The sequence below is a fragment of the Chionomys nivalis genome, chromosome 7 (assembly GCF_950005125.1).
Source record: "Chionomys nivalis chromosome 7, mChiNiv1.1, whole genome shotgun sequence".
In the NCBI taxonomy this organism is placed as follows: domain Eukaryota; kingdom Metazoa; phylum Chordata; class Mammalia; order Rodentia; family Cricetidae; genus Chionomys; species Chionomys nivalis.
In genome coordinates, this window is record NC_080092.1 from 41,142,396 (window position 1) to 41,166,826 (window position 24,431).

Here is a 24,431-nt window from a genome sequence, read left to right on the forward strand (position 1 = left end):
TAATAGATTGTCATAAAATTTTTGACATCATTCCAAAAGATCAAAAGAGTAGATTATTTAATACAAACAAATTTCTCTCAGGGCTGGAAAGATGGCTCCGCAGGTAAGAATGTGAACTGTTCTTGCAGAAGACCCAACATCCACATGGCACTCCACAACCATCTGTAACTCCAGTTCCAGGGGATCCAACGACCCCTTTTGACCTCCACAGACCCTTGCATACTTGTGCATGCACACACACACACATAAAATAAAATAAAAAATATATTAAAAGATCCTTGCCAGGTAGTGGTGACATATGCCTTTAATCCCAGCACTCGGGAAGCAGAGGTAGGAGGATCTCTGTGAGTTCGAGGTCAGCCTGGTCTACACTGTGAGAAAAGCAAGATAGGGCTGGGGTGGTTAAGAGCACTTGTTGCTCTCGCAGAGGACCGAGGTCCAGTTCCCAGCACCCATGGCAGCTCACAACTGTCTGCAACTCTGAGTCCCTCTTCTGACCTCCTTGGCACCAGGCATGTGTGTGGTGCACAGACATGTGCAAGCAAAACACTCATGTGAATAACAGTAATTAATTTTAAGAAAGAGCTGGGTGGTGGTGCACATCTTTAATTCTAGCACTTGGGAGGCAGGTGGAACTCTGTGAGTGTGGATTTGAGGCCAGCCTAGTCTACAAAGCAAGTTCCAAGACAGCCAGGACTACACAGAGAAACCCTGAAAAACCAAAGCAAAATCAAACAGAGAGAGAGAGAGAGAGACAGAGAGAGACAGAGAGAGACAGAGAGAGAGACAGAGAGAGATCATTTACAATAGAACAAAAATGGAAGGAATACTTAGTAACCACTAATTTAAAAGGCAATGTACAAGACATAGATGGAAACTATCAAGAATCACGTAAGGGAAGCAGGGCCATGAAGACATCCCATGTTCATGGATCAGGAGACTTAACACTATTAGCGTGGCAGTATTCCTCCTCCTTCAGGTCCTACACAATCCCTAAGATCACTAAGTATTTTTACAAGTGGTAGCTGGAGAGATGGCTCAGGAGTTAAGAGCTCTGGTTGTTCTTTCAGAAGATCTCGGTTTGGTTCTCAACGCCACATGGCAGTTCACAACTGTCTATAACTCTAGTTCTAGGGGATCTGATGCCCTCTTTGACTTCTGTGGGCACCAAGAACATACATGATACACATACATGCATGCAGGCAAAATATTTATTCACAAAAATTAATAAATAAATCTTTAAAAAATTATAAGTGAATCCTAACATGCATTTGGAGTATAAATGGCCTCAAATAACCAAAACAATCTTGAGGGGGAAAAAACTACACTACAAAGCTATAGACATGAAAACAGCATGGCATTAGTATGAAGATGATCTTACAGACCAATGGAATAGAGCAGAAAACCTGCACATAGATACATGCAAATAGAGCCAGTTGATTTTTGATGAGTGAACCAAGACCACTCAATGAGGAAACAATGCCCTTTCCAATAAATGGCGTTTGAATAGTTGCATTTCCACGTGGAAAAGAATGAAGTTGGATCCCATTCTCATACCATAAACAAAAATAATTTACTCAAAAAATATCAAATGGAGCTGGAGAGATGGTTTAGTGTTCAAGAACACTGGCTGCTCTTCCAGAGGACCCGGGTTCAATTTCCAGCATCTACATGGCAGCTCACAACCATCTGTAACTCCAATCCTAGGTGATTTTCTGGCCTCTGTGAGTACCAGGCATGTGGTACACACACACACACATATGCGTGCAAAACACCCATACCTATAAAATAAATATTTTTTAGATTAAAACAAAATAATAGACTTAAATGCCAGAGTTAAAGCTATAGGACTCTACCTTTTATTTTTATTTATTTTTAAAATTAATTTTTTTTTTAAATATAGACTCTCACTGTGTAGCCCTGACTGGCCTGGAACTCTATATAGACAAGGCCATTCCTGAACTTAACAGAGATCACTGCCTCCTGAGTACTGGGAATAAAGTCACAGGCCATCACATCTGCCTTGAGGCTATAAGACTCTTACAAGAAAATGTATTAAAGCAAGCTTATTAATCTCAGCACTCAAGAGGTGGAGGCAAGAAAATTAGGAACTTGAGGGCAGCCTGGGCTACATGAAACCCAGTGCCAAGGATAAAGAAAGAGCCCACAAATTGTGGGAAAATATTGGTAAGTTATGTAGTGGATGAGGGACTTGCAAAGAAGTGTTGTCTGCTAAAAGGCTGTTGAGAGGTGACTGTTGATTATATAGTATGTAGATACATATACTCATATGTACACATGTATGTATGAGCCCTTTATTTATATTATATATATATGTTATATCCGTTATATGATACATAAAGGACTCTTAAAACCAAATTATCAGGCTCAGCAAGATGGTTCAGCGGGTAAAGGAGCTTGCCACCAAGCCTGATGATCCAAGTTCAGTCCCTGGGACCCACATCATAGGAAGAGAGAACAGATCCCTATTTTCTGACTTCCACATATGTGCTGAGGCATAAATCACACACACACACACACACACACACACACACACACACACACACACACAGAGAGAGAGAGAGAGAAACTAAAACTGTTATTTAAAAAAAAAAAAACCCACAAATAACCCAAACCAAATACAAATAAACCCATTAAAAACAAATAAAAGAACAGAATAGGGGGTGCTGAAGAGATGGCTCAGTAGTTAAGAGCACGGCTACTCTTCCAGAGGTCCTGAGTTCAATTCCCAGCACCCACATGGCAGCTCACAACTGTCTGTAACTCCAGTTCAAGGGGATCCAGCATCTTCATACATACGTACGTAGGCAAAACACCAAATGCACATAAAATAAATTACTTTTAAAAAACAAGAACAGAATAGGTATTTTTCAAAAGAGGACACATATAACCGAAAGTTCAAGAAAAAATGTTCACATCCACTGAGGCACCTACAAGAAAACAGGAAGTCCTGGTGGAATGGGGGAACTGAGTCCTAAACCCCCATCTGTCAGCAATGGGAATATAAAAGTTTGTCGCTTCCTCAGTGTTAAAACACAGTTGGTGGGTTATGTGGGTGCCTTCCTTGCTCCTGTGAGAGACACACCTTATCATTATGGGACTAGTAGCATAGCATGCTCCCACAGACTCCTCAGTGGAGGTGGATGCATTATAGGGCTGGTAGCATGCTCCCACAGACTCCCTGGTGGAGGTGGATGCATTATAGGGTTGGTTGCATGCTTCCACAGACTCCCCGGTGGAGGTGGATGCATTACGGGGCTTGTAGCATGCTTCCACAGACTCCCCTGTGGAGGTGGATGCATTACGGGGCTGGTAGCATGCTTCCACAGACTCCCCTGTGGAGGTGGATGCATTACGGGGCTGGTAGCATGCTCCCACAGACTCCCCGGTGGAGGTGGATGCATTACGGGGCTAGTAGCATGCTTCCACAGACTCCCCAGTGGAGGTGGATGCATGAGTTACTAACTGCTGTGATAAAATACTCAACAGAAAAAAATGTTTTTGGAATCCTTTGGCTCAGGATTCTAGTTGTTTCAATCCATTACAGAGAGGTAGGAGGGCGAGAGGTTCTGGCTGTGGTAAGAGGAGCCAGGCTTGCTCACTGCTGCACACGCTAGAGGCTGAAATTTTCAAAGGCCAACCTCTCTTGTCTATGCCTGCCAGTCAGACCACAGAATCTAAAGGCCCCACAGTCTTCAAAATCAGGTCACAGGCTGGGGACTGAGCGTCCAGAACATGAGCCTGTGGAGGACACCCCAGATTCCAACCACAGGTATTGGGAAATGTTGGTCATCTCTCCTCACCCACTCAACACAGCCATCCTTTATTACCTGTGGAGCCTTCAAACGGAACAGGCATCCACCTTCCCCCAAAGTCCCTTCTGCTTTCTTTTTATCAGAGAAACAAGGTCCTGAGAACCTCCATGCTGAACTTTGGGTTCCCTGTACACATGTCTCCTGCCTGGGGACCATGAACATGACAAGGTACTGAGACCCATGTAAAAAGCAGCTGTTCTGCATGCACACTGAAAATACATGTGCATGCTCCACATACATGTGCGCATGCCGCAAACCCCAGGTGCCACTGCATGTAGCCATATATGGGTTTGCATGTGAGTGCAGCCCCACACAGAAGCCATGCGTGCACATGCATGTACGCACCACTGCCAGAATACCATGATGCTGTGAACTGAAATGTTGCCCGCTGAAGAGGTGGGGAGAGGGGATCGGATCCCAGGCTGGGAAGTAATTAACAGATGTGACAGGGTCATAATGTCAGGTTGTTTTTGAGAGATGGGGCCTAGTTGGGGGGAGAGGGTAGAAGCATGCTGGAGACATGCCCTGGGAAGGTATCTTCATCCCTGCCTGGCCCCTTTCTGTTGCTTTCTCTGCTTCCAGGTTGCAGTGAAGTAAGCAGCTGTGTGTAATGCATTCCAACCGCCTTGCCTGAAGCAGCAGAGCTGTGTAACTATGAAACAATGTAACCATGCAGCCATGTAGCCATGTAATCATGTAGCCATGCAGCCATGTAATCATGCAGCCATGTAACCATGTAGCCATGTAACCATGTAACCCTGCAACCATGCAGTCATGTAACCATGCAGCCATTTTACCATGCAACCATGCAGCCATGTAACCATGCAACCATGCAGCCATGTAACCATGCAACCATGCAGCCATGTAAACATGTAACCCTGCAACCATGTAGTCATGTAACCATGCAGCCATGCAGCCATATAACCATGCAGCCATGTAACCATGCAGCCATACAGCCATGTAGTCATGCAGCCATGTAACCCTGCAACCATGCAGTCATGTAACCATGCAGCCATGTAACCATGCAGCCATGCAGCCATGTAACCACGCAGCCACGTAACCATGCAGTCATGCAGCCATGTGGCCATGCAGCCATGTAACCATGCAGCCATGTAACCATGCAGTCATGCAGCCATGTAGCCATGCGGCCATGCAGCCATGTAACCATGCAGCAGTGCAGTCATGTAACCATGCAGCCATGGACTGAATTCTTTGAAGCCAGTCTTCCCTCTTCAAGTTGTTTGTATCAGGTCCACTGTTGTAGCAAAACAAAAACAAAAAGCAAACAAACAAAAAAAAAAACAACAAAATACACACGTGCTGCTTGTACACAGTCAAGTAGGAAGACATGTGTACACACTAGCATTTGTATTGCTGCACGCACCTAGATCACATTGCCATGAATACCCAGGATGGGCCACATGTACACATACTGCAAGTCATTTTCGGCATACCACTCTTGGAACCCTAGCTTGCCTGTGTGCTGCAGTGACTGTTCCTGTGGGGAGCGACCGCATAATTAGCCTGACTGGCAGCTCTGAAGCTGCAAACTGCAATTAGTTTCCCATTTTATAGATAGGTAGGGACGCTGACACTTCTGGATGTAACCAGGAGAGAAAACCAATGGTGGGTGGTGGTGTTGGGTGAAAGGGGTCAGAGGAACCATAGGGTCAGGGCTGACAGCAGGATGTCATTATATGAGGTGAACAGCTGGGCTGAGGATGGAGGCTGATGGAACTGGGTGGAGCCACACCCACAGCAGATTGTTGGAAACAGAGTCAGGGTATCAGACTTCAGGGAGCAGAGGAACTGAACCCCCAAAGGCTCCTGGCACTGTCGTCTACCTTGATCTGACTGGAAGAAAGAATTTAAATACCTTCAAGGTCACAGTGAGACTGCCGCAGGTGCCCAGCCCCAGCTCCCTCTCCACAAGACTGTTCTTGAGGACAGTGTCCAGTGTCCAGGCTTCCAAGTCAGACTCGCAAAGCCCTGGTTGCTGTTCCATTTTGTACCTCGAGTTTGGAAACATCCAGCAGATGCATAGGGTTGGGGGGCTCACAAAGGGCTGAGTGCATTTTGGCCTCTGCAGCAAGCACCTGAGGCTGGGAGGCTCACCAACCACAGACATCCATTGCTCACAGTTTTGGTCTACCCACTCTCCACTGCTTCCACAGGGGAATGATGTCCTAGCCAAGAGAATTAGGTCACGTCAAAATACTTTCTACATGTGTATTAAAATGTCCTCTTAAAATCCAGTGCAATGAATATATGCCTATAGAACTTAAAAAAAGAAACAAAATTCACAGATGGCATCATCCTATACATATAAATTTTTACATATAAAATTCTAAGGTGTATACACACACACACACACACACACACACACACACACACACACACACACACCATATAATGGAATAGTATTCAGCCGTTAAAGGAATGAAGCATTGATATGTGTGTGGTAACATAGATGAACTTTGTAAACCTCACACTCAGTGAAAGGAGCCAGCTACAAAGGGCCACAGAGTGCATAATTACACAGAGAGGAAATGTCCAGAATAAGAAAACCACAGGGGTAGGAAGCAAACCAGTGGTTGCCAGGGGCACTGCGTAATGGGTTTGGGGTTTCCTTTTGAGATGATGAAAATATTTTGGAATTAGAAGAGGTGGTGTCGCAATTCTGTGGGTGTGCTAAGTGTGCTGAGATTGTATGTTCTAAAGTGATTTAAATTATAGGATTTCCCCCCCCCCTCTCCTCTCTCTCTCTCTCTCTCTCTCTCCTCTCTCTCTCTCTCTCTCTCTCTCTCTCTCTCTCTCTCTCTCTCTCCCTCCTCTCTCTCTCTCTCTCTCTCTCTCTCTCTCTCTCTCTCTCTCTCTCTCTCTCTTTTAAGGCAAGAAAGCTTTCATTTGGTGTGTGTTCTCTCCCCTTCTGTCCCCAATCCTCCTCCATGTCTTTGTTTCTCCTTCTCTTGGTCTCTCTGATTCTGCCTCTCTGCCTCTGTCCTGAGTCCCAGAAGCCACAGAAAGAAGTCTTGGCCCTATTCAGAGCCCTCTCTTGCACCTGGTGCTGAGCCAGCCTCACGTGGACTTGCATGTGGATGGGACGCACCGGGAAGCAGAGACAGCCCAGCCCCTGACCCCCGGCAGCAGGAGGTCAACACATGGTAATTATTGCCTTAACCACTACACTTTAGGATAATTTGCTCTTTGCCAGCAGGCTAACCAACACCCAGCCCTCCTGCCATGTTCTCCTTTCCAAATCAGCCGAGAAGCCCTAAGCCCTGCTAGCTGGCATACCTTCCCAACACACTCCAAGCCTCTCCCACCCTAGTTCCTCCCCCCCCCCCACTCAGAGGCCCTCCTGAAGCATTGGTTGGGGGGAGGAGGGCAGAAACCCAGCCAGGTGGAGTTTGAAAGGCCTTGTGATGCCCACATAGAGATGATCCTAACCGCCCAGGTTACCTTTGTCCAGAACAGGGCCAAAGATTGCCAGGCTGTTGCTGACGGTGGTGCAGTTCCAACGCCGGCCTCGGAACTGGTGCTGGCACTCCTGAATGCCAGCCTTGACACCTTCGGCCACGCTGGGCATGATTTCCACATAGTTCCTGCAGAAGCGCAGCTGCTTGGGCACCAGACCTGGGATGCTGGCGCACAGGATGGGCTGAGTGCTCAGAGAGGAGTACTGGGGTCCCACAGCCAAGGACCTGGTGGGAAGACAAGGCGGTTAGTGAGGGCATCACTGGAAACAGACACTTGGCTGTGTACATACCGTGCTGGGACTGGTGCTGCTTCTACCATGAAGGATACCTAGAGACAGGATGCTGCTGAGTATGTAACTGAGATGGGGATCAGATATCAAGCTGTCACCGTTTACTGTGTGTAGAAACCAGCCCAGTATTCCTGCCCTGTAGAGGTCCAGGGACCCTGAGCCTGTGGCACTGGAGGATGCAGAGACGGATGGAGAGCAGAGGATGAGGATGGTGGCTAAGGGGTCTCAGTGGACCCCAGAGCAGATGGCAGTGACTAGTTCAGGGTCTTCCCTAAGGAGGGGAATGGTCAGATCTGGGGCAGGGAAGACACCAGCTTCCAAGGCAAGGTATGAAATTTGCACTAAATTAACTCCTTCCCACTTTGGACTATTCACCCCAAGATATAAAAACAGATGTCCTCAAAGTGGAGTAGGGCATGGGTAGAAGGCTGGAGGTAAAGGCCAGGCAGGCATGAGGTCCTGAGACAGGATTCTTAGCATCCATGTAAAAACCAGATTGGCACATATCAATAACCATAGCACCAAGGGTGAATGGGAAGAGAGACAGCCAGTCTAGATAGTGAGGTCTGGGTTCAGTGAGAGACCCTGTCTCCAAAACAAAGAGAGTGACAGAGGAAGACACCCTACAGCAACCTTTGGCCTACATACACACACATACATACACACATACACGTGTGTGCATGCACACACACGTGCACTATGCACAGCAGATATTAAGGTCTTTTGTATGAAATAGCATGGTATTTGCACACAGTCTGCACACCCTTCTGTACATGCCAAACCTAGATGACAATGTTCCTAACGCAGTGGGGTCACACTATACTGCAGGGAATACCGATGCAGGAAGACCACACACACATTTAGCACATGTGCAGGGATTTCTCCAAATACTTTCTCTTTTTTCCCTGTTTTTGCTTGTTTTGTTTTGTTTGTTTGTTTGTTTTGTTTTTTAAGATAGGGTTTCTCTGTGTAGGTCTGGCTGTCCTGAACTCACTCTGTAGATCACACTGTTCTCAAACTCACAGAGATCCACCTGCCTCTGCCTCCTGAATGCTGGGATTGAAGCTGTGGGCCACCACGCCCGGCTATCATCACCGCTTTTTAGAAACACTCACTATTAAAACTCATTCTGTAACTGAGGCTAGCCTGGGATTTGCTATGTAGTCCAGGCTGGAACTTAATGATCCTTAGACTTCTACTGCTGGGATTGCAGGCATCACCACAGCCATCTTGTAAACCAGGCTGGCCTTGAACTCACAGAGATCTGCCTACCTCTGTCTCCAAGTGCTGAAATTAAAGGCCTGTTCCACCACCACCCAGCTTAGCCATCTTTTTTTGAACCACAACTTAAAAGAAAGATTGATTAGGTCTTTGGGTACTGGTCACGAGGGAAGAGCAGAGTTTTCTCATAGCTATGGCTTCCTCAAATGACGCTTACATCCCATCAAGTACCTCCAGTCCCAATTCATGGTTTTCACATCCCCAACACATCCATCTCTGGGGTCTACTCCACATAGTGCTGGCCTCTCCTATCTCTGGAAGCACTCAAGGAACCTGTTCAGTCTGTGTCCCTGTGTTCACCTCATGACAGGGAGGGCCTGTTCTTTGCTCCTTCCTCCTCTCTGTCTTGGTATGGATAAGGCCTGTGGGCTAGGTGGGTAGGTTTCTTACATGCACATCTGCTTATGATAGGCATGTTCACAGGAAGGCAGGCTTGGTGCAGGCAGGGACTGTTCTCAGTAGCTTTGAGTCTTATGTATTTAGTCTGGTTCAAAGGTGTCCCCTTCCCTGCCTGGAGTAGGAATTAGCTTGTATTCTCCTCTCTAGGTGCAGATCACCATGGCTGTGTGCCCCAGCAGGCACTAGATGGACCATATGGGCACCTTTGAGAATGGGGAAAGCAGACACTTGGCAGAGATCACTGTCCAAGGTCCTGGCTTGAGGGTTGCCATGCAGGCATATGGAGTGGACTGGGATCTGTGCTTCTTGTCCTCAAGGATGGCAGAGAGAAAGGGCTTGGTCAGGTTTCCAGAGTAGAGAGAGAGACTAGACCAAGGAGGAAACCCACTGCTATGCCTTTTCACCGTGCACTTTTGGCTGAACACCTTAAAGCCAGAAGGTCCCAACATGTCTTGTCAGGCCCCTCTGCTTTCCTCCTAGTACAGTAGATCCAGAAGGACTTTGTCTCTCCTTCCACCAGTCCTCGATTGTCCTCCGCACCCGCACTCACCCCGAGACTCTCCCATCTGTGGGAAAGCAGAATTTCCCCTTAGTTAGGCAATGTTTCTCTCTCTCTCTCTCTCTCTCTCTCTCTCTCTCTCTCTCTCTCTCTTTCCTCTCTCCCTTCCTTCCTTCCTTCCTTTCTTTTTTGTTTTTTGAGATAGGGTCTCTCTATATATCCCTGACTCTCATGGACCTTGCTATGTACACCAGGTTGACTTAAAACTCACAGAGATCTGTCTGCATCTGCTTCCTGAGTGCTGTTTCTTTCTTTTCTTTTCTTTTTTCTTTTAAAGCATTTGTTTTTATTTTATCTTATGGTCTGGGTGCTTTCCCTGTGTGTCTGTGCACCACCACACTTGTTTCTGCAGTACTGTTGATCAAACACAGGCTTCATCCATGCTAGGCAGTCTTTCTACCCACTGAGCTGTGGCCATGGCTCCCAGAGAAGGGGTAAGGGCATCTGCCTATCCTCCCAAAAGAGGGGCCATCCTCATTTCCAAATGCAGTTAACCAGGAGACTTAGACTACGAGTTTCTTAAATAGCGGAAAACGAGAATCTGACCATGCCTGTTTTCACAATAGGAATGGCCCAGGACCAGAGGCCAGTTCCCAAGAGTGGGTAGTCTCCTTTCTTAGATGCCAGAAGTCAGGGCTCATTCAGGGTGCTGATGTGGGGCCAGGAGATGAGCTAAAGAAGAGGATGCGGCAGAGGCACATAGCCGTGAAACTGCTGCAGGTGACATAGAGTTGTCAGACCTCAGCCCCTTCTCACCCCAGGGAAGGCACAGAGGGGACTTCCCAGGTCCATGGCTGCTCCCAGCCCACTTCCTGGGGATGCTGAGTCAGCCTGTTCTACCTCCCCTCCTCTGGGCAGGTCCCTGCTTGCCACCTCCCCTGGTAGGCTAGGGTGTGGGCATCTCCAGCAGGATCCTCCTGCTTTCCTTCATGGATTTAAGGAGGTAGAAGAGAGCCTTCTCTGGACCCAAGGGCTCCTTAAGTCTCTTGAATCATAGCCTGGATCATTTCTTGTTCCTTGAGAGCTAGACCATCAGGAAAGCCCAGGCATGAAAGATTTGTGAGCAGAACACAGAGGGCTGAGCAAGGGGTAGGGTGCCTGCTGTATGACGGAGTCATTAATATCGGGATTTCAATTGGGTTGTGATTTTTTTGATGGTCAATCTAGTTTTGTTTTAGTTTGTTTAATTACTTCCTCCTCCCTTCTCCCTCCCCCCTCTCTGTTTTTTGTTTTCTGAGACAGGGTCTCAGACTAACTTCCAATTTGTCACATTGCTAAGGGTGACCTTGAGATCTTCATCCTCCTACCTCCACCTCTTGAGTGCTAAGATCGCAGGTGTGGATTTTACGTGTACCAGCAAAACCTCTACTAACCAAACTACATCCTCGATCTCACCCTGTAGACCAGGCTAGCCTCAGGTTCACAGAGATCCATCTGCCTCTGCCTCCCGAGTGCTGGGATGAGGGATAGCTGTACAAAGCTAAACATCAATTTACTAATTTATTTTTCTTTATGCTTTTTGAGACAGGGTCTCATGTATCTCAGAATGGTCTCTAACTCCGTATGTAGCCAAGGATGACCTTAAGCTTCTGATTCTTTCCAGTGCTATTTCAAGTGTCCTCCCAGACATTTGGCCAGCTTACCATTTACTGAGTGTCTCTTTCTCCTCCGTCCCCTTCTTGACTAATGCCCGGCCAGGCAACCATTACTGAGCAACACGCTCTTGCTAGGTAGCCCAGGCTACCCTCAAACTCATGATTCTCTAGGCTCAGCCACCCTAATCTGGGATCCCAAATGTGTACCACCACACCTGATTTATACTTTCTTAACACCAGCATGAGGGGAGACTGACTACAACGTAAAAGCCAAGAGCACTTCATCTGCTTTATCAGTGGGTAAAGGGGCCTACTGCCAAGTCTGACAAACGTCAGTTTGATCCTTAGAATCCACACCATGGAAAGAGAGAACAGATTTCTGACGTTGTCCTCTGACACCCCATAAGCATGTTGTGGCATGTGCACAAATACAAGTAGATACATACAATAACTACATAAATAAATAGAATAGAATAGAAATTAAAAACTAAAATAGCCCAGATGGAAAAGTGGAGACAATACAACCATGAGGAACCACACCAATTGAGCTACAGGAAGGACAGCGAGTTTGTATTTTGTAGGGTTCATGCTACGGTGTGCGCTGGACGTCTATATACTGTAAACAGCAAGAGCATCCGTAATTTCTTCTCAAGCTATCATCACCCACCATGAAGGTAGCTCCCGTCTCTCTGTGGTGTTAGAAACCGTGGCTGTAAAGGCATCGTGTTGCCCTCACGGCAATCAGCAGAACTGGGAATGAGAACTCCATTTCCCATCCCGTTTGGAATATGACTCCAATGTTCGAATGTCCACCAGTCTCTACCACTATAGACTGAGAGGCTGGACCACTCCACACCCAGAGGAAGTAGATGCTTACTAGGACAAACAACTTCCTGCTTGGGTCCCCTCTCTCCAGAACTTTTCCAAGCCCAGAATCTGGCAGCACCCCAAACCCTGATGTGTTCCCATAGTTCTGAGGTCCAGAAGTATGCCTAGAACCTCCTACTGAGACTTTGGAGGCACACACCAAGGTCTGGAGGTCTAAGTTTGTCTAGCTATGCGTGCTTTCAGAAGTTGGGTCTGACGTATGGAGTTTGCCTCGAAGTTTCTAGCTACGAGACTGAGTGGTCCTGTCCCAAGACCACAGAAGGACTGTCAGGGGCTGCCCCAGAGCCACAGCCAGCCATTCCTGGAAAACTCAGCCCTATACTGGGTGGTGGCACATGTCTTTAATCCTAGCACTGGGAGGTAGAAGCAGGTGGATCTCTGTGAGTTCAAGGCCAGCCTGGTCTACAGAGCTAGTATCAGGACAGGCTCCAAAGCTACACAAGGAAAACACCTGTCTCTAAAAAAACAAACAAACAAAAACACAGTCCTAAAAACGTACAAAATGACCCCTTCAACAATGTGAGTGAGGTGAGAATTGTCGTCCCCAGTCTGGCTGATGCCTGTGAGCTGCAAAAGTTTCTTGATTCTGTGGGCATCTGTTCTACTTTGGCAAGAATCAAAGAGCACATCACTGTCCTTCTCATTTACACCAGATTCTCCTACCCTACCATGAATCCTGGCACCCAGACAAAAGAAAGAAGAAGGAGGAGGAGAAGGGGGAGGAGGAAGAAGAGGAAGAGGGAGGAGGGAGAAGAGGGGAGAAGGAGGAAGAAGAGGAGGAGGAGGAGGAGGAGAAGGAGGAGAAGGAGAAGAAGAAGAAGAAGAAGAAGAAGAAGAAGAAGAAGAAGAAGAAGAAGAAGAAGAAGAAGAAGAAGAAGAAGAAGAAGAAGAAGAAGAAGAAGAAGAAAGATGCCACCACCTTCCTAGGGCACCTTGTGCCCCAGCTCTGGGGGCACATGCCACTACCTCGTTGAGCTAGCCTGTGAACATCTGTTCCTTTCTGCTGCTTCTCAGGACCTTTCTTTGCACAGATCACCTCATACTGCATTTGCTTTTCATTACTCCTGCCCTGTTTCTGCCTGTGCTCTGCTCCAGGTCTCCTGGGCCCCTGGGTGGAAGCTCATGGATGATGTCTTTGTAGACCCTGCCTGTGATTCCCTCCAGCTAGACAAACTAGGACAGGTAAACCCAAGGCCCCCTGGGACAAGAAGCCAAGGCTTCGTGAGTAGAACCTGTGCCAAGATTTCAGGTTAATATGGCAAAAACAGCAAAGACAGTAGTTCCATTACATTGGCTCCCAAGGGGTCAATCTTGTGCCTTGTATTTTGTTACAGGGCCTCTCATTGGAACTTCTGGCTCACTGACTAGACTAGGCTGACTGATCAGTGAGCCCCAGGGGCCTGCCTGTCTCTACCTCCTCAATACTCGTATTTCAAAACTATGCCACTATATTCCTTCCACTTTTTGTGTGTGTTCCGAGGATCAAACAAAGATTCTCATGCTTGTATAGCAGGTACTTCAGTTACTGACTGAGCTATCTTCTGGGCCCCAATACACTATGACGTTCTTAAAATGTATTAAGCTCCAATCCAAGCAAATAACATTTCTGAATGAATCCAGTACAAAGACATACATCAAACAGAGCTCATGTGTAGCCACCATACTACAGTGACATAGCATTACAAAGGTGGCCTGCTTCCCTATACAGCAATAGCACTACTTTCACCAAGGGAGAGTCATCAAGAGAGATGAGTGTGGTGGCCACAACCATTACGTCTCATCTCACACACTGTGCTGGTCTAGCCTGATCTGCCCTTTGAGACTCTTGTAGTGTCTGTTGCTAAATAGGAGGTGACTGGGTTAGAGCATGGTGGGCCCATTGCCAGAAACATGTTTTTTTTTGTCTGTTTGTTGGTTTGGTTTTTTGAGACAGGGTTTCTCTGTGTAGCCCTGGCTGCTCTGGAACTTGCTCTGTAGATCAGGATGTCCTCGAACTCAGAGATCTGCCTGCCTCTGCCTCTCAACTGCTGGAATTAAAGGCATGCACCACCACTGCCTGGCTGGAAACATGGCTTTTGAACCGTTTATCGGAGGCTTCTTCCAGCTTGATTGTTCCATGGCTCTAAAGACGCTGCGCAGACAAGGAACCTTCTAAGGCGTAAGTTCAAATGCAAAGCATCGGAGCGTCTTTGTCGGGTCTGAAGGGCCTTTACCAACTGCTCTTTCTACCCCATTCTCCTAGGAGTTATCCATGGACACAGTTTCCCCTAGGTTCCTTCATCTGGAATCCCACTGGCCTCTCTGGAGTCCCCAGTCCTTCTTTTTTTTTTTTTTTTTTTTTTTTGGTTTTTCGAGACAGGGTTTCTCTGTGGTTTTGGAGCCTGTCCTGGAACTAGCTCTTGTAGACCAGGCTGGTCTCGAACTCACAGAGATCCGCCTGCCTCTGCCTCCCAAGTGCTGGGATTAAAGGCGTGCGCCACCACCGCCCGGCCCCAGTCCTTCTTAAAGGCCAAGTCATATCGGGTCTAAACTCCCAAGAGATACCAGGAGTTGAAGAAAAGACAGGAACCAATGAAACCTGAGCCCTGGCAGTAAGCCAGTCACATTTGTCTGCTCACAGCCCCCAAGAGATGGCCACAAGCTAAACAGACAAGCTGGAGGTCCTGGCCAATATGAACCTAGTCTTTATTAAGTCCCTAGTGCCCACCCTGAGCTCCAAGACCTTTCACGGAGACGCTTCTGATGTGCGAAAAGGAGTGTCCCGACAAGGACAAAGAGCCCTGTGACCCCATCTTTCACCCAGGAGAGAATTGAGACTAGGATCTCGTAATCAGTCCCTCCTAATCCATATCCAGCTCCTCTGGTTGGGAGGTCACTGTAAGGTCTGAACCCTGCCTTGGGGTGATGGAAACAGCTAGGGCAGGAGGGCCCTGCCTGGGCCTGGGGAGAAGTTGGGAGGCCGGCACGCCCTCACTGCACCCATTTCTCTGCACCTGGCCTTGGTGATTCACTACAGGAGGAATTCATTCCATTTCCCCTCTCTCTGCCAACCAGGGTGGAGGACAGCCTCTTGGGAGAAGCCTCCAGTCTCGACTTCCAGCTAGAATTTTAACTGTCCAACTGGATGTCACATTACAAAGTCCTCTGGACACCCCCCCCCCCAAGTCAGAGGGTTCCCCTACCATTCCTCTGAGAGGTATGGCCATATCTCCCCACAAGCCTTTCCTGGGATCTCAGCAGAAGAACTGGCAGCCACACTTAGGTAACAGACTGTGGCCCCTGAGGACTATAGACCCCCATGCAACTGCCAAGGCCACCATCAAAAAGTTCCCAAAATGCAGGTGTTTAAACCAAGCCATAGGAAGCAGTACTGGAACTTTTTAACCTTGCAAAAGCATGTATCTGTGGGTCAAACAAGAACAACCCACACCAATGAAAATACCTGTGTCATGCCGATCAGATCACAGACTCCTTTTGCCTTTACTTTCATTAATGCTGTTAATTTTTTTATTATTACTTAATCATAGTTTGTTTTTAAAGGAGTAGGCATCGCCTTCAACTTGGAGCATGCAGAACTCCGTTTTGGAATAAAGCCCCATCCCTAGACTCAAGGTTTCATCCTGTGGCTGCAGCCACGTGAGCCACGCCTGCAGCCGGCAAACACTAATGGTTTTTCTCCCTCCTCCTTCCCTTGCTCCTGTTGAAAGGCCGGGCACCTGGCCAGGGATATAGCAGAAACGCTGGCTGTGACATGCAGGGGAGGAAGGAGGCTGGTCCAGGACTGTGAGATGGGCAGCAGGCCAGCCTAGCCTGGGCCAGCACTGGCCTCCCTGGGCCAAGGGTCTCCAGCTTCTATTTGATCTCGAGTGAATTTTCCCATCCTTGTGCCATGGCACTGGCTTCATGTTAGTTAGTGTTGAGTCTCCAAGAACAAGCAGGGGACCCACTGCCATTGATGGTGGAAACTTGTGGGCAGACACAGAGGGGCTGCGTGAGGAGGCAACTTGGCACGGGTGCTGATGCTGCTTGCATTTGGACAGGCATAGGTGAGGGACCCAGGTTACAGTGTTTACGATCCACCCATCCACTTGCTTACTATGACACCCTTTCGTATCCTGGGCCTCAGTTTCCTATCTATCCATCAAGGTGGTCAGACTTTATTTTAAGTGTAACTTTTTTTGTTTTTCAAGACAGGGTTTCTTTGTAGCTTTGGAGCCTGTCCTGGAACTAGCTCTTGTAGACCAGGCTGGCATCGAACTCACAGAGATCCGCCTGCCTCTGCCTCCCAAGTGCTGGGATTATCGGCGTGTGCCAACACTGCCCGGCTTATTTTCACTGTAGCTTTAGAATAGGAGTGGGACATATAAACTGTCTACTCCAAAGTCTCCATTGCTTTTCTGAGTTTAGAGGGACTGAGCCATATCCCAGGGACAGAGCCTCTGCGGCCTCTCTCCCAGGGTAGCCCTGTACACTGGGGGCCCTGCTACCTGCCTGTCTGGGACCGTCTACCTCTCCCTGCATCTGGATCTGATGCAGGGGGTGCCTCACTTGTCTGACTTCTCTGGTTCTCTGCTAGAATGGAATCAGGTACAGTAAACACTGAGTTGGATCCTGACAGGTGGGATTCCCAAGGCTCTGCCCAGGCCCAGAGGGAACAAGGAGGATCATGGGTAGAGAGGACTCTGCTGTTAAGGGTCCTGGGCTAGTATGTTGTGGGTTGATGGAGTATCCATGCTATTTGGGCCTTTCTCTCTGGAGTACTGAGTCTCTCGGTGACATCACCAGGCTCTCATACCCTAGACCCAGGGTATGGGACTCACTCTCTCACGGACAGCCAAAGCACACTCTTTTGAATGAGATGCCCAGGAATCAACGGGATGGAAAGCTGCCCCCAGGGTACCTGTGTTCCTGAGATTCCTTAAGGATCAGCGATCTTCTCACAGATGGACAGCATCCCCAGAAAGTAGGAGCCCTCCTTGAGATTCTAGCACTTTCTGAGTTGGGGAGGGGTCCCACGTCCTCACTCCAGGCTGCACAGGGCCCTGCCTGAAGCCTTCCCAGCCAGCGCCTGTCCTGCCCCGCCGGGCCAGCAGGATTACTGACACATACTTTGAGCGAGTCCTGGCAGGCGGGAGGCTCCCGCGCCGGCGGCCATGTGTTTGCCAGCCTCCCTGGGCGGCAGCAGCACGTTCTGCTACCGAAGGAATGTGGAAGCACCAATGGATCTGACACCTCCAGGGTGTCACCTGAGGAGCCCTGGAGGGAGACCTAGGTCTCAGGGCTGCAGGGTTGTCATGTGGTGGGATGGGGGAAGGTTTTAGGAATATTAAAACGTGTCCCTGTGTCCTCTTGTGCTCAGGTGCAGCCTTCGGTTTCCACAGGAAGGACTCTGTCCATTCAACACAGCCTTACTGATGGGCTGAAGAGGGCAAAAAGCAAGGTCAGGAAACCACCCTGACAGCTTGACTAGTGAGTCTGCTTGATGGTGTCACAGCCCTGATGGTAGATGTAGGGAGTGTGCTGTTTGTCAAGGAAGAGGAATGCTCCTGGGACAGGTGGCCTGTGTGGCTGAGGCCTCTCTGATCATGGGCCTGTGCCTTGCTGAGATTTAGTCCCAGGACTTTTTACAGTATGTGTCCATCAGCTCACCACAAGGACATAGTTCCTTCAGGTGCACATGGTGGAGTTGGGGGCGAGGGCTGTGCCATGTGACCCTTGCACTATTAGCAGCATACTGGAAGTTTCAGCCTTTGCAAGTGCAGGAGGGTGTCCAGCTCCCTTCCTCAGCCTCGAATTCTGCAGCTCATTATCTCCCAGATTGCAAGGCTGGTACCAGGTTAAACCCTCGGGAAGCCCTTTCACACCATGAGGCCTCCTGTCCGTTAGCTACTCCCTTGGGCACGGCTACTGGGGCCAGACAGAAGGCAGAACCTCCTTCTCCAGAGGACCATCAGAGATCCAAATGGTCCTCACCAAAGCCTCTCAGCCAAATAGCCTAATTCTTCAGATTTCCAGAAAAGAAGGCAATGCAGAAATTCCCAAGGCTGGGCCGGCAGTCCTCACGCCTGGGTCCCCAGAGTAGAGGTGGGGGAGAAACTCCGCTCATGAGTGATTTCAGGCTGGCACACAGGGTTAGATGCCTCCTAGATCAACCAGAGGAGACTTGGGCTTGTTGGTACACTGACATTAAGCTGCTGTGCTATCATGAACCTCTCCCTCCACCAGACACACACATGCATACACACACACGCATGCATGCACACACACATGCATACACTCATGCATACATACACATGCATACACACATGCATACACTCATGCATACATACACATGCATACACGCATGCATGCACATACGTGCTATCATGAACCTCTCCTTCCACCACACACACACATGCATACACACACACATGCATGCACATACGTGCGCGGGCTTTTAATTCCAGGTTCCATTTCTTCACAGACAAGCGGTTCTTTCACAGGTAGGCTCTGGTTATGCATCAAGAAACACTGATCATATTCTGAGGACCAAGGTGACAAATCTGAGTTAGGTTTCCTGAATTCTGGACCACACCAAGAAGAAGGATGGCTGGGTTGCCAAGGAACTGAAATTTTCTGACCCTCCAGGCTAAAGGTTTGTACAAGGGACCAAATGTCTGCTATGTGGGGGATGTTTCCAGGCCATTAACAATGGCCTAAGAGTCTACTCACTGCTACTGTATTGACTCACCCTCTGCTCTGACCACAAAGGTTATCTAGGAAGCTTTATGCAAATGAGATAGAAAGTAATTTTAAATGAGCGTGAAGCCTGGTGAAAGGAAGACACCCAGCCTTGGAGATCCCCCCCCCAATAGCATTTGGAGGGTATCAGAACCAGTGTCTGAAGGAGCTGGGCAAGCTGGGCACTGGAAAGGGCTGGCCTTGAATATTTCTTTTGGGGTCAATGACGAAGTTTGATGATTGGCAGCTCTGGGGAGACTACACCCAGTCCAGTGCCCTAGGAGCTTTAGTACTCATGGTGGTGGCAATTCGCTTAATGTCTTGCTTTCTCCTGCTTTGTGAGTCTTATATTAGTTACTGATCAAGAGAGATGATAGAAGGAAGGAAGAAGGGGGAAGGGAAGGAGGGAGCAAGAGAACAGAAAGATAGAGAACCGAGAGACAGAGGTGGGCAGAGGAGGAAGGAGCAAGAAGGTGAAGGAGAAGCAGGCTTCGTGGGCTGGACTGGGGTGAAGGCTCATAAATAACGAGAGCTCTGGGAGTAGACACCTGCCCGTAACAAGCCAAGAAATTTAGCTTGACTCTTCCTCAGTCTACCTGTCTCCGTTCAGCTAAGCTTTCTCATCTCTTTTTCTGCGCCATACAGCAGCCTGCTCACCATGGCAACCTGATGATTCTACATGTACCACCCTCCTCATCTGTAACCTTCCCTCTACCTTAGACCCACTCCCAGGGCCACAGTACCCCCCTCCCATTACTCCCTCTCTCACCTACCGTGTGTGTTCCACCAGGAAATTTTGTCCCCACAGTGGGGAATACTGCTGGCAGCCGTCACTAGGCCACAAGGGGGATAGAAAGAGGGCTAAGGGCACTGGCTCCTAGGAGGCTGTCTGCCCAGCAGTGCATGGGAGCAGGGCTGCAGAAGTGTGAAAAGCCAGAGGGACCCATGAGCTGAGGAGAGGAGTTAGAGTTGGTCCTAAAGAGATGGGGCTCCCTAAAATGTTCTTGGGACACAGTACATAGCCTCAGGGGTACTCGGGAGAACCCCAGAAAGGACACTGGTAGAAGCTATTGAGGAACTGTGAGAGATCTGGGCACTGGCCCTACCGACTCGGCAGTGTCAGGAGAGGAGCCCCAATGAAGAAGGGAGAAAGGGGAGCTGGGACACAGGATTTTCCCGCCAGCAGAGGAGCAAGGAGGAGGGAAGCAGCTCCTAAACAGGAAATCTGGGTGGCAGTGAGGGCACGGGGTAAGCGTGGGCTGAGAATTGAGAATGGAGGTAAGAAGTGGCCAGCGAGGGTGGGAATGCAGAAGAGTGACTGTGGGGGTAGGGGTGGGCACAGAGGAATTTGTAAGTTTGAATAAGGTCAATTCGCAGTCATGAGATTAGCTCAGAGTCTAGGGAGAAGCCAGGAGTCAGCCACAAGGCTGACCTCTTGGACAGGAGATGGTAAGAGCAGAAGCGAGGGGGGGGGCACATCTGAGTTCTTTCAGTGTCTTTGGGGACTGTCCTCTGAAGGAATCCACATCCTTTTAACCCTCATGGAATTTCTTCTCTTCCCTTGGGCTTTTTCCAATCAGTTCTAATACTGTGGATGGGAAAGGCAGAGATCTTCTGTGGGACTTGGTCAAGTCCGCTTGCCTGCCCCTTGCCCCAGCACCTGAAGATCCCAGAAGAGACAGTCTTGGAGGTCGTAACTTGATGGGCCTGCCTCTCTGTGGTATCAGGACTGGCATTGGTGAACACATCATCCCCCAAAAGCAGGTCCTGGGGAGGTGGTGGACATTCCTGGTCCCAGAGCAGAGCCAGAGCGGGGGGGGGGGGGGGAGGGAGGGGGAGTAACTTTCTCCTCTCTCCCTCCTTCCCCCTAAGAGCCACACCAGTTTCAAAAGCCTAGTTACTCCTGATTTGAGATTTCCAGGTTTGGTTCCTTCAGGTGAGGAGGTCTCTGTCATTCACTTTCACTTTCATAGGTGAAGGGAGCTGGGGACCAGAAGAAGAGGGGAGGGAGGCACAGACTCCATGGAAGGTGAAGTAAAACAATCAATGGGTTGGTTGAGGGTAAATGTAACAAATCATAGGGAGGGGAGAGAGAGAGAGAGAGAGAGAGAGAGAGAGAGAGAGAGAGAGAGAGAGAGAGAGAGAGAGTTTTGCCTCTGTGTGGAGCTCACCAGTAGCCCACTCAGTAGTGACCACGATGTCCTCCCCCCCCCCCCCCCCCCCCCCCCGCTTCTCGGGCTATGTCTCATCTAAACCCAGAGTGTAGGCAGGAGAAAAGAGGAGACACTTGAAGCTTGGATAGGTAGAAAACGCAAAGCAACCTTTATTAAAGAGCCAGCTATCATGCTAGATAAAGTGACCGCAGCCACTGCTACTCTTTTTAGGGGACTCCTCTCCATTCTGTCAGCAAGCCCGATATAGCTGACACTTCGAGCCTGCCGGGGCGAGGAGGCAGGATGGGAACTCGATCTTGTTCCCAGGAAGCCAGCATCCCCGAGTGAGGGGGGCTGCTTCTCAGGAAGCAGAATTGTTAAGTGTGAGAATCCTACCGAGAACAAAGTGGGAGTAGGGGTGGGCGGAGAGGTGACTCTTGTCACCCATCCCTATGAATACCAGGTGGACTTCCGCATCACTTTCTGAGGCCAAAGGGCTGCCCCAGTCCTTTGATGGGAGGGGTGAGGAGGCTAGGGGCCTCACTTTTTTCACACCCCTCCCCTCTCACCTGGAGAATGCCGGGCGCACCCGAGGGGGGCTAACAGCTCAGGTGAAAAGGAAGCTATGCTTCAGTTGGGTTGGGTGGACCCGACTAGAGACCCCCTACGACCTCAGGGACAAAAATCCCAGGGTAGCCAGCAGGCTGGCGACAAGGCCCTTCTTTATGGGAGTAGAGCGGGGGCGAAGGCGCTTCCTCTTGAGCCCAGGAATTCAGCGGCGGCGGGTTCTAATTAGAAGCCTGATGTAGGAGCGGGCAGCCCGCGGGGCTCTCTCGGACGCGCTGCCCCTGGCTCCCAGAGACCGGCGGGACGCGTCCCAAAGTGTCCGCGCTCCTAGACGCAGCGCCGGTCGCAGCCCGCGCTCCCGAAGGCCATAGGTGCCACAGGTGCTGCTCAACTCACGAGAGCCGAGGCTCAGCTAGATCCCTGTAGAACGCGTCTGCTGCCCCAGCAACTTCTCCAGCCCCTAGCCGATTCCCGGCTGCTGCTCACCCTCCATCCCTGCAGCGGCGCTGGCCCTGCATCCCCACCCCGGGCTCCTCAGCTCCTCTCCTGAAGTATCTCGAAGAGAAAAATGATTATCGGATTAGATGTACTTCGGCTTGCTGGGTCCCCCCTTCCCCTCGGCGTAATTATTATAATTCCAGGCAAGCTGTCGGAGAGTGTTCCTGGGGGGTGGTGCGCATGTTTGTGGAGAGGCTTCTGTCCAACTGAGTCTCCACCAGCGGCGCGCCCCGGCCCCTTGGCGCCCGCATTCCTCTAGCGCTGTGTTCGAGGGATCTGCACATCTGATCGTGGCCTTAAGTCTGAGCTCCATACAGGGAGGGGGACTGTCACACACCCCGAGGAATGGGTGCCCCAACTTATCCTCCGCTAAGGGTATGCGAGGAGGACATGGGGCCTGCGAACCAGGACCTTTCCTTTCCTCAATCTCTCCATCCCCAGGCTGAGAAGGGTCTCCTCATAGTGCGCCCAGTCTGGAGTGGAGGATGCTGTCCAGCCTCTCCAGGACCCGGTCTCACTCCGGGACACTCATATCCCTTGCTTTACCTACTTCTCATCCCTCCCCGCAGCAGCGTTTCCTTGCCAAGCAGATACAGGTTGTGGACAGCAGATGAACCCCTACACCCACCCCGACAGTCACGAAGACGCGACGGTGACGGCGTTGGGGAAGCGCGCAGGGCTTCCCAGCTGGCCCCGGTGCGCCTTGCCGCAGGCTCCGCGCCACTCCCCGCCCGGTCTCGGACTGTCTTTACGTAACTGCGCTGCCCCGAGCTGTTCGGTCTTGTCTCGCCGACTTTGTTTTAAAGTGTGTGCTTGTGTGTGTGTGTGTGTGTGTGTGTGTGTGTGTGTGTGTGTATGATGCGGTGCCTAAGAAGAGTCTCCCTCTTCATCGCGCTGCTACCCTTCTACACTCTTTCCTCGACCATCGCCTCGGCATTAGTGTCATGTGCTGACCCGCTTTCTATCGTTCTTGTTCGACGCCAGGGACAGCATGGACCGTCACTGCCCTCCCTCCCCGCCTGCCAGGGGAATCAATGTCCCCGGAAGCTCCGCCACCCGCGTCCCAGCTGCGGCCCGAACAGGTCCAAGTGGCAGTCAAGAAAAACAACCAGCCCGCAGCCTGTGCGCAAAGCAACGGTGGGGGCCCTGCCCCAGGGGGCGGCTGCCCTAGGGTGGCACTGGGGCCGGGGCGAACGCAAATAGACTCACTCACCACCAGATCGGGTAGCTGCCCAGCGCCTGCTTCAGGCTGCAGAGCACTAAGAAGTATCCGAGAGGAGCCATCGCGGGCTTGAGCGCGCAGGGCGGAGAGTCCGCCCCGAGAGCGCGGGCGCCGGGGCTTGCCGGGCCCTGTGAAGTGGCGCGGCTGCAGTGGCGCTGGGCCCTCTGTGGCAGCGGGGTGCGCGGGGTTCCCGGGTGTGCACCGGTACGCGGGCTCCGAGGGCGGCGCTGCGCCAGGTGGGCCGGCGGCCGGGCGGCGGGCCGAGGCCCTGGGCGGCGCGGGGCGGCGGGGGCGGGGCAGCGCCGCGGGGGGCGCCCGCCGGGGCTAGGGCTGGGGCGGGGCGGGAGGGGGGCGGGCGGGGCCCTGGGGATTTGGAGCCTCGCGGCGCTGGCCCCTCCCGCGGCCGTGGGTGCGCGAGGTCCTAGGGTGAATGAGAGCGCGCCCGGCACTGAAGTGTTGAAGGTGTGTGCGCTGTGCCAGAGTGCGTTGGTGTTCCTGGAGGGGTACTGGGGTGAGCGCGGGGTGCTGGGGCACTGCAGGTATGTGCCGGTGTACAATGCGCGCCGGGGTGCACAGGGTGTTGGATTTGCCCAGGTGTGCATGGGGTGTTCTTGTGCATGGGGTTAGTGGCCTTCCAACGCCGCGCTATGCCAGCGGGGAATCCCATGGCACAGTCCTTGGTCTTGGTTCTTTCTGGATCGCAACCCATCGGGGTCACTCTGCTAGGCTCTGGATCTCCAACCCTGGGCGCCCAGAGCTCACGGCAAGAAAGACACACAGCCACCACTCCAGCGCTTTTTTAAAAAAAAAAAAAATTATTTTTTAATGTTCTGCTACATCCTGTCTCTTGTTCTTGGCAGCGTGGAAGCTCCTCTCGTCCATGACTCCTACTGCTCTGTAGCCACCTGCCCGGAGCAGGGACCACTGTGGAACCCTCTGGGCAG

General features: G+C 50.6%; 1 protein-coding gene across 2 annotated transcripts in view; it reads right to left on the reverse strand.

The window, feature by feature from the left end:
* Positions 1-23,732, reverse strand: part of Wnt3a (Wnt family member 3A) — a 45,815-nt gene extending 22,083 nt beyond the window's left edge. The window contains exons 1-2 of one of the 2 annotated variants that reach the window (XM_057775856.1): positions 23,482-23,732; positions 7,299-7,540 (exon numbers count right to left, since the gene is read on the reverse strand). In XM_057775856.1, the coding sequence (XP_057631839.1) occupies positions 7,299-7,540; positions 23,482-23,549 (310 nt within the window). In that variant the 5' untranslated portion in view covers positions 23,550-23,732. Of the gene's footprint in view, positions 1-7,298; positions 7,541-23,478 lie in introns of both variants that reach the window. The other variant, XM_057775855.1, reaches the window with a different exon arrangement.
* Positions 23,733-24,431: the final 699 nt, after the last annotated feature.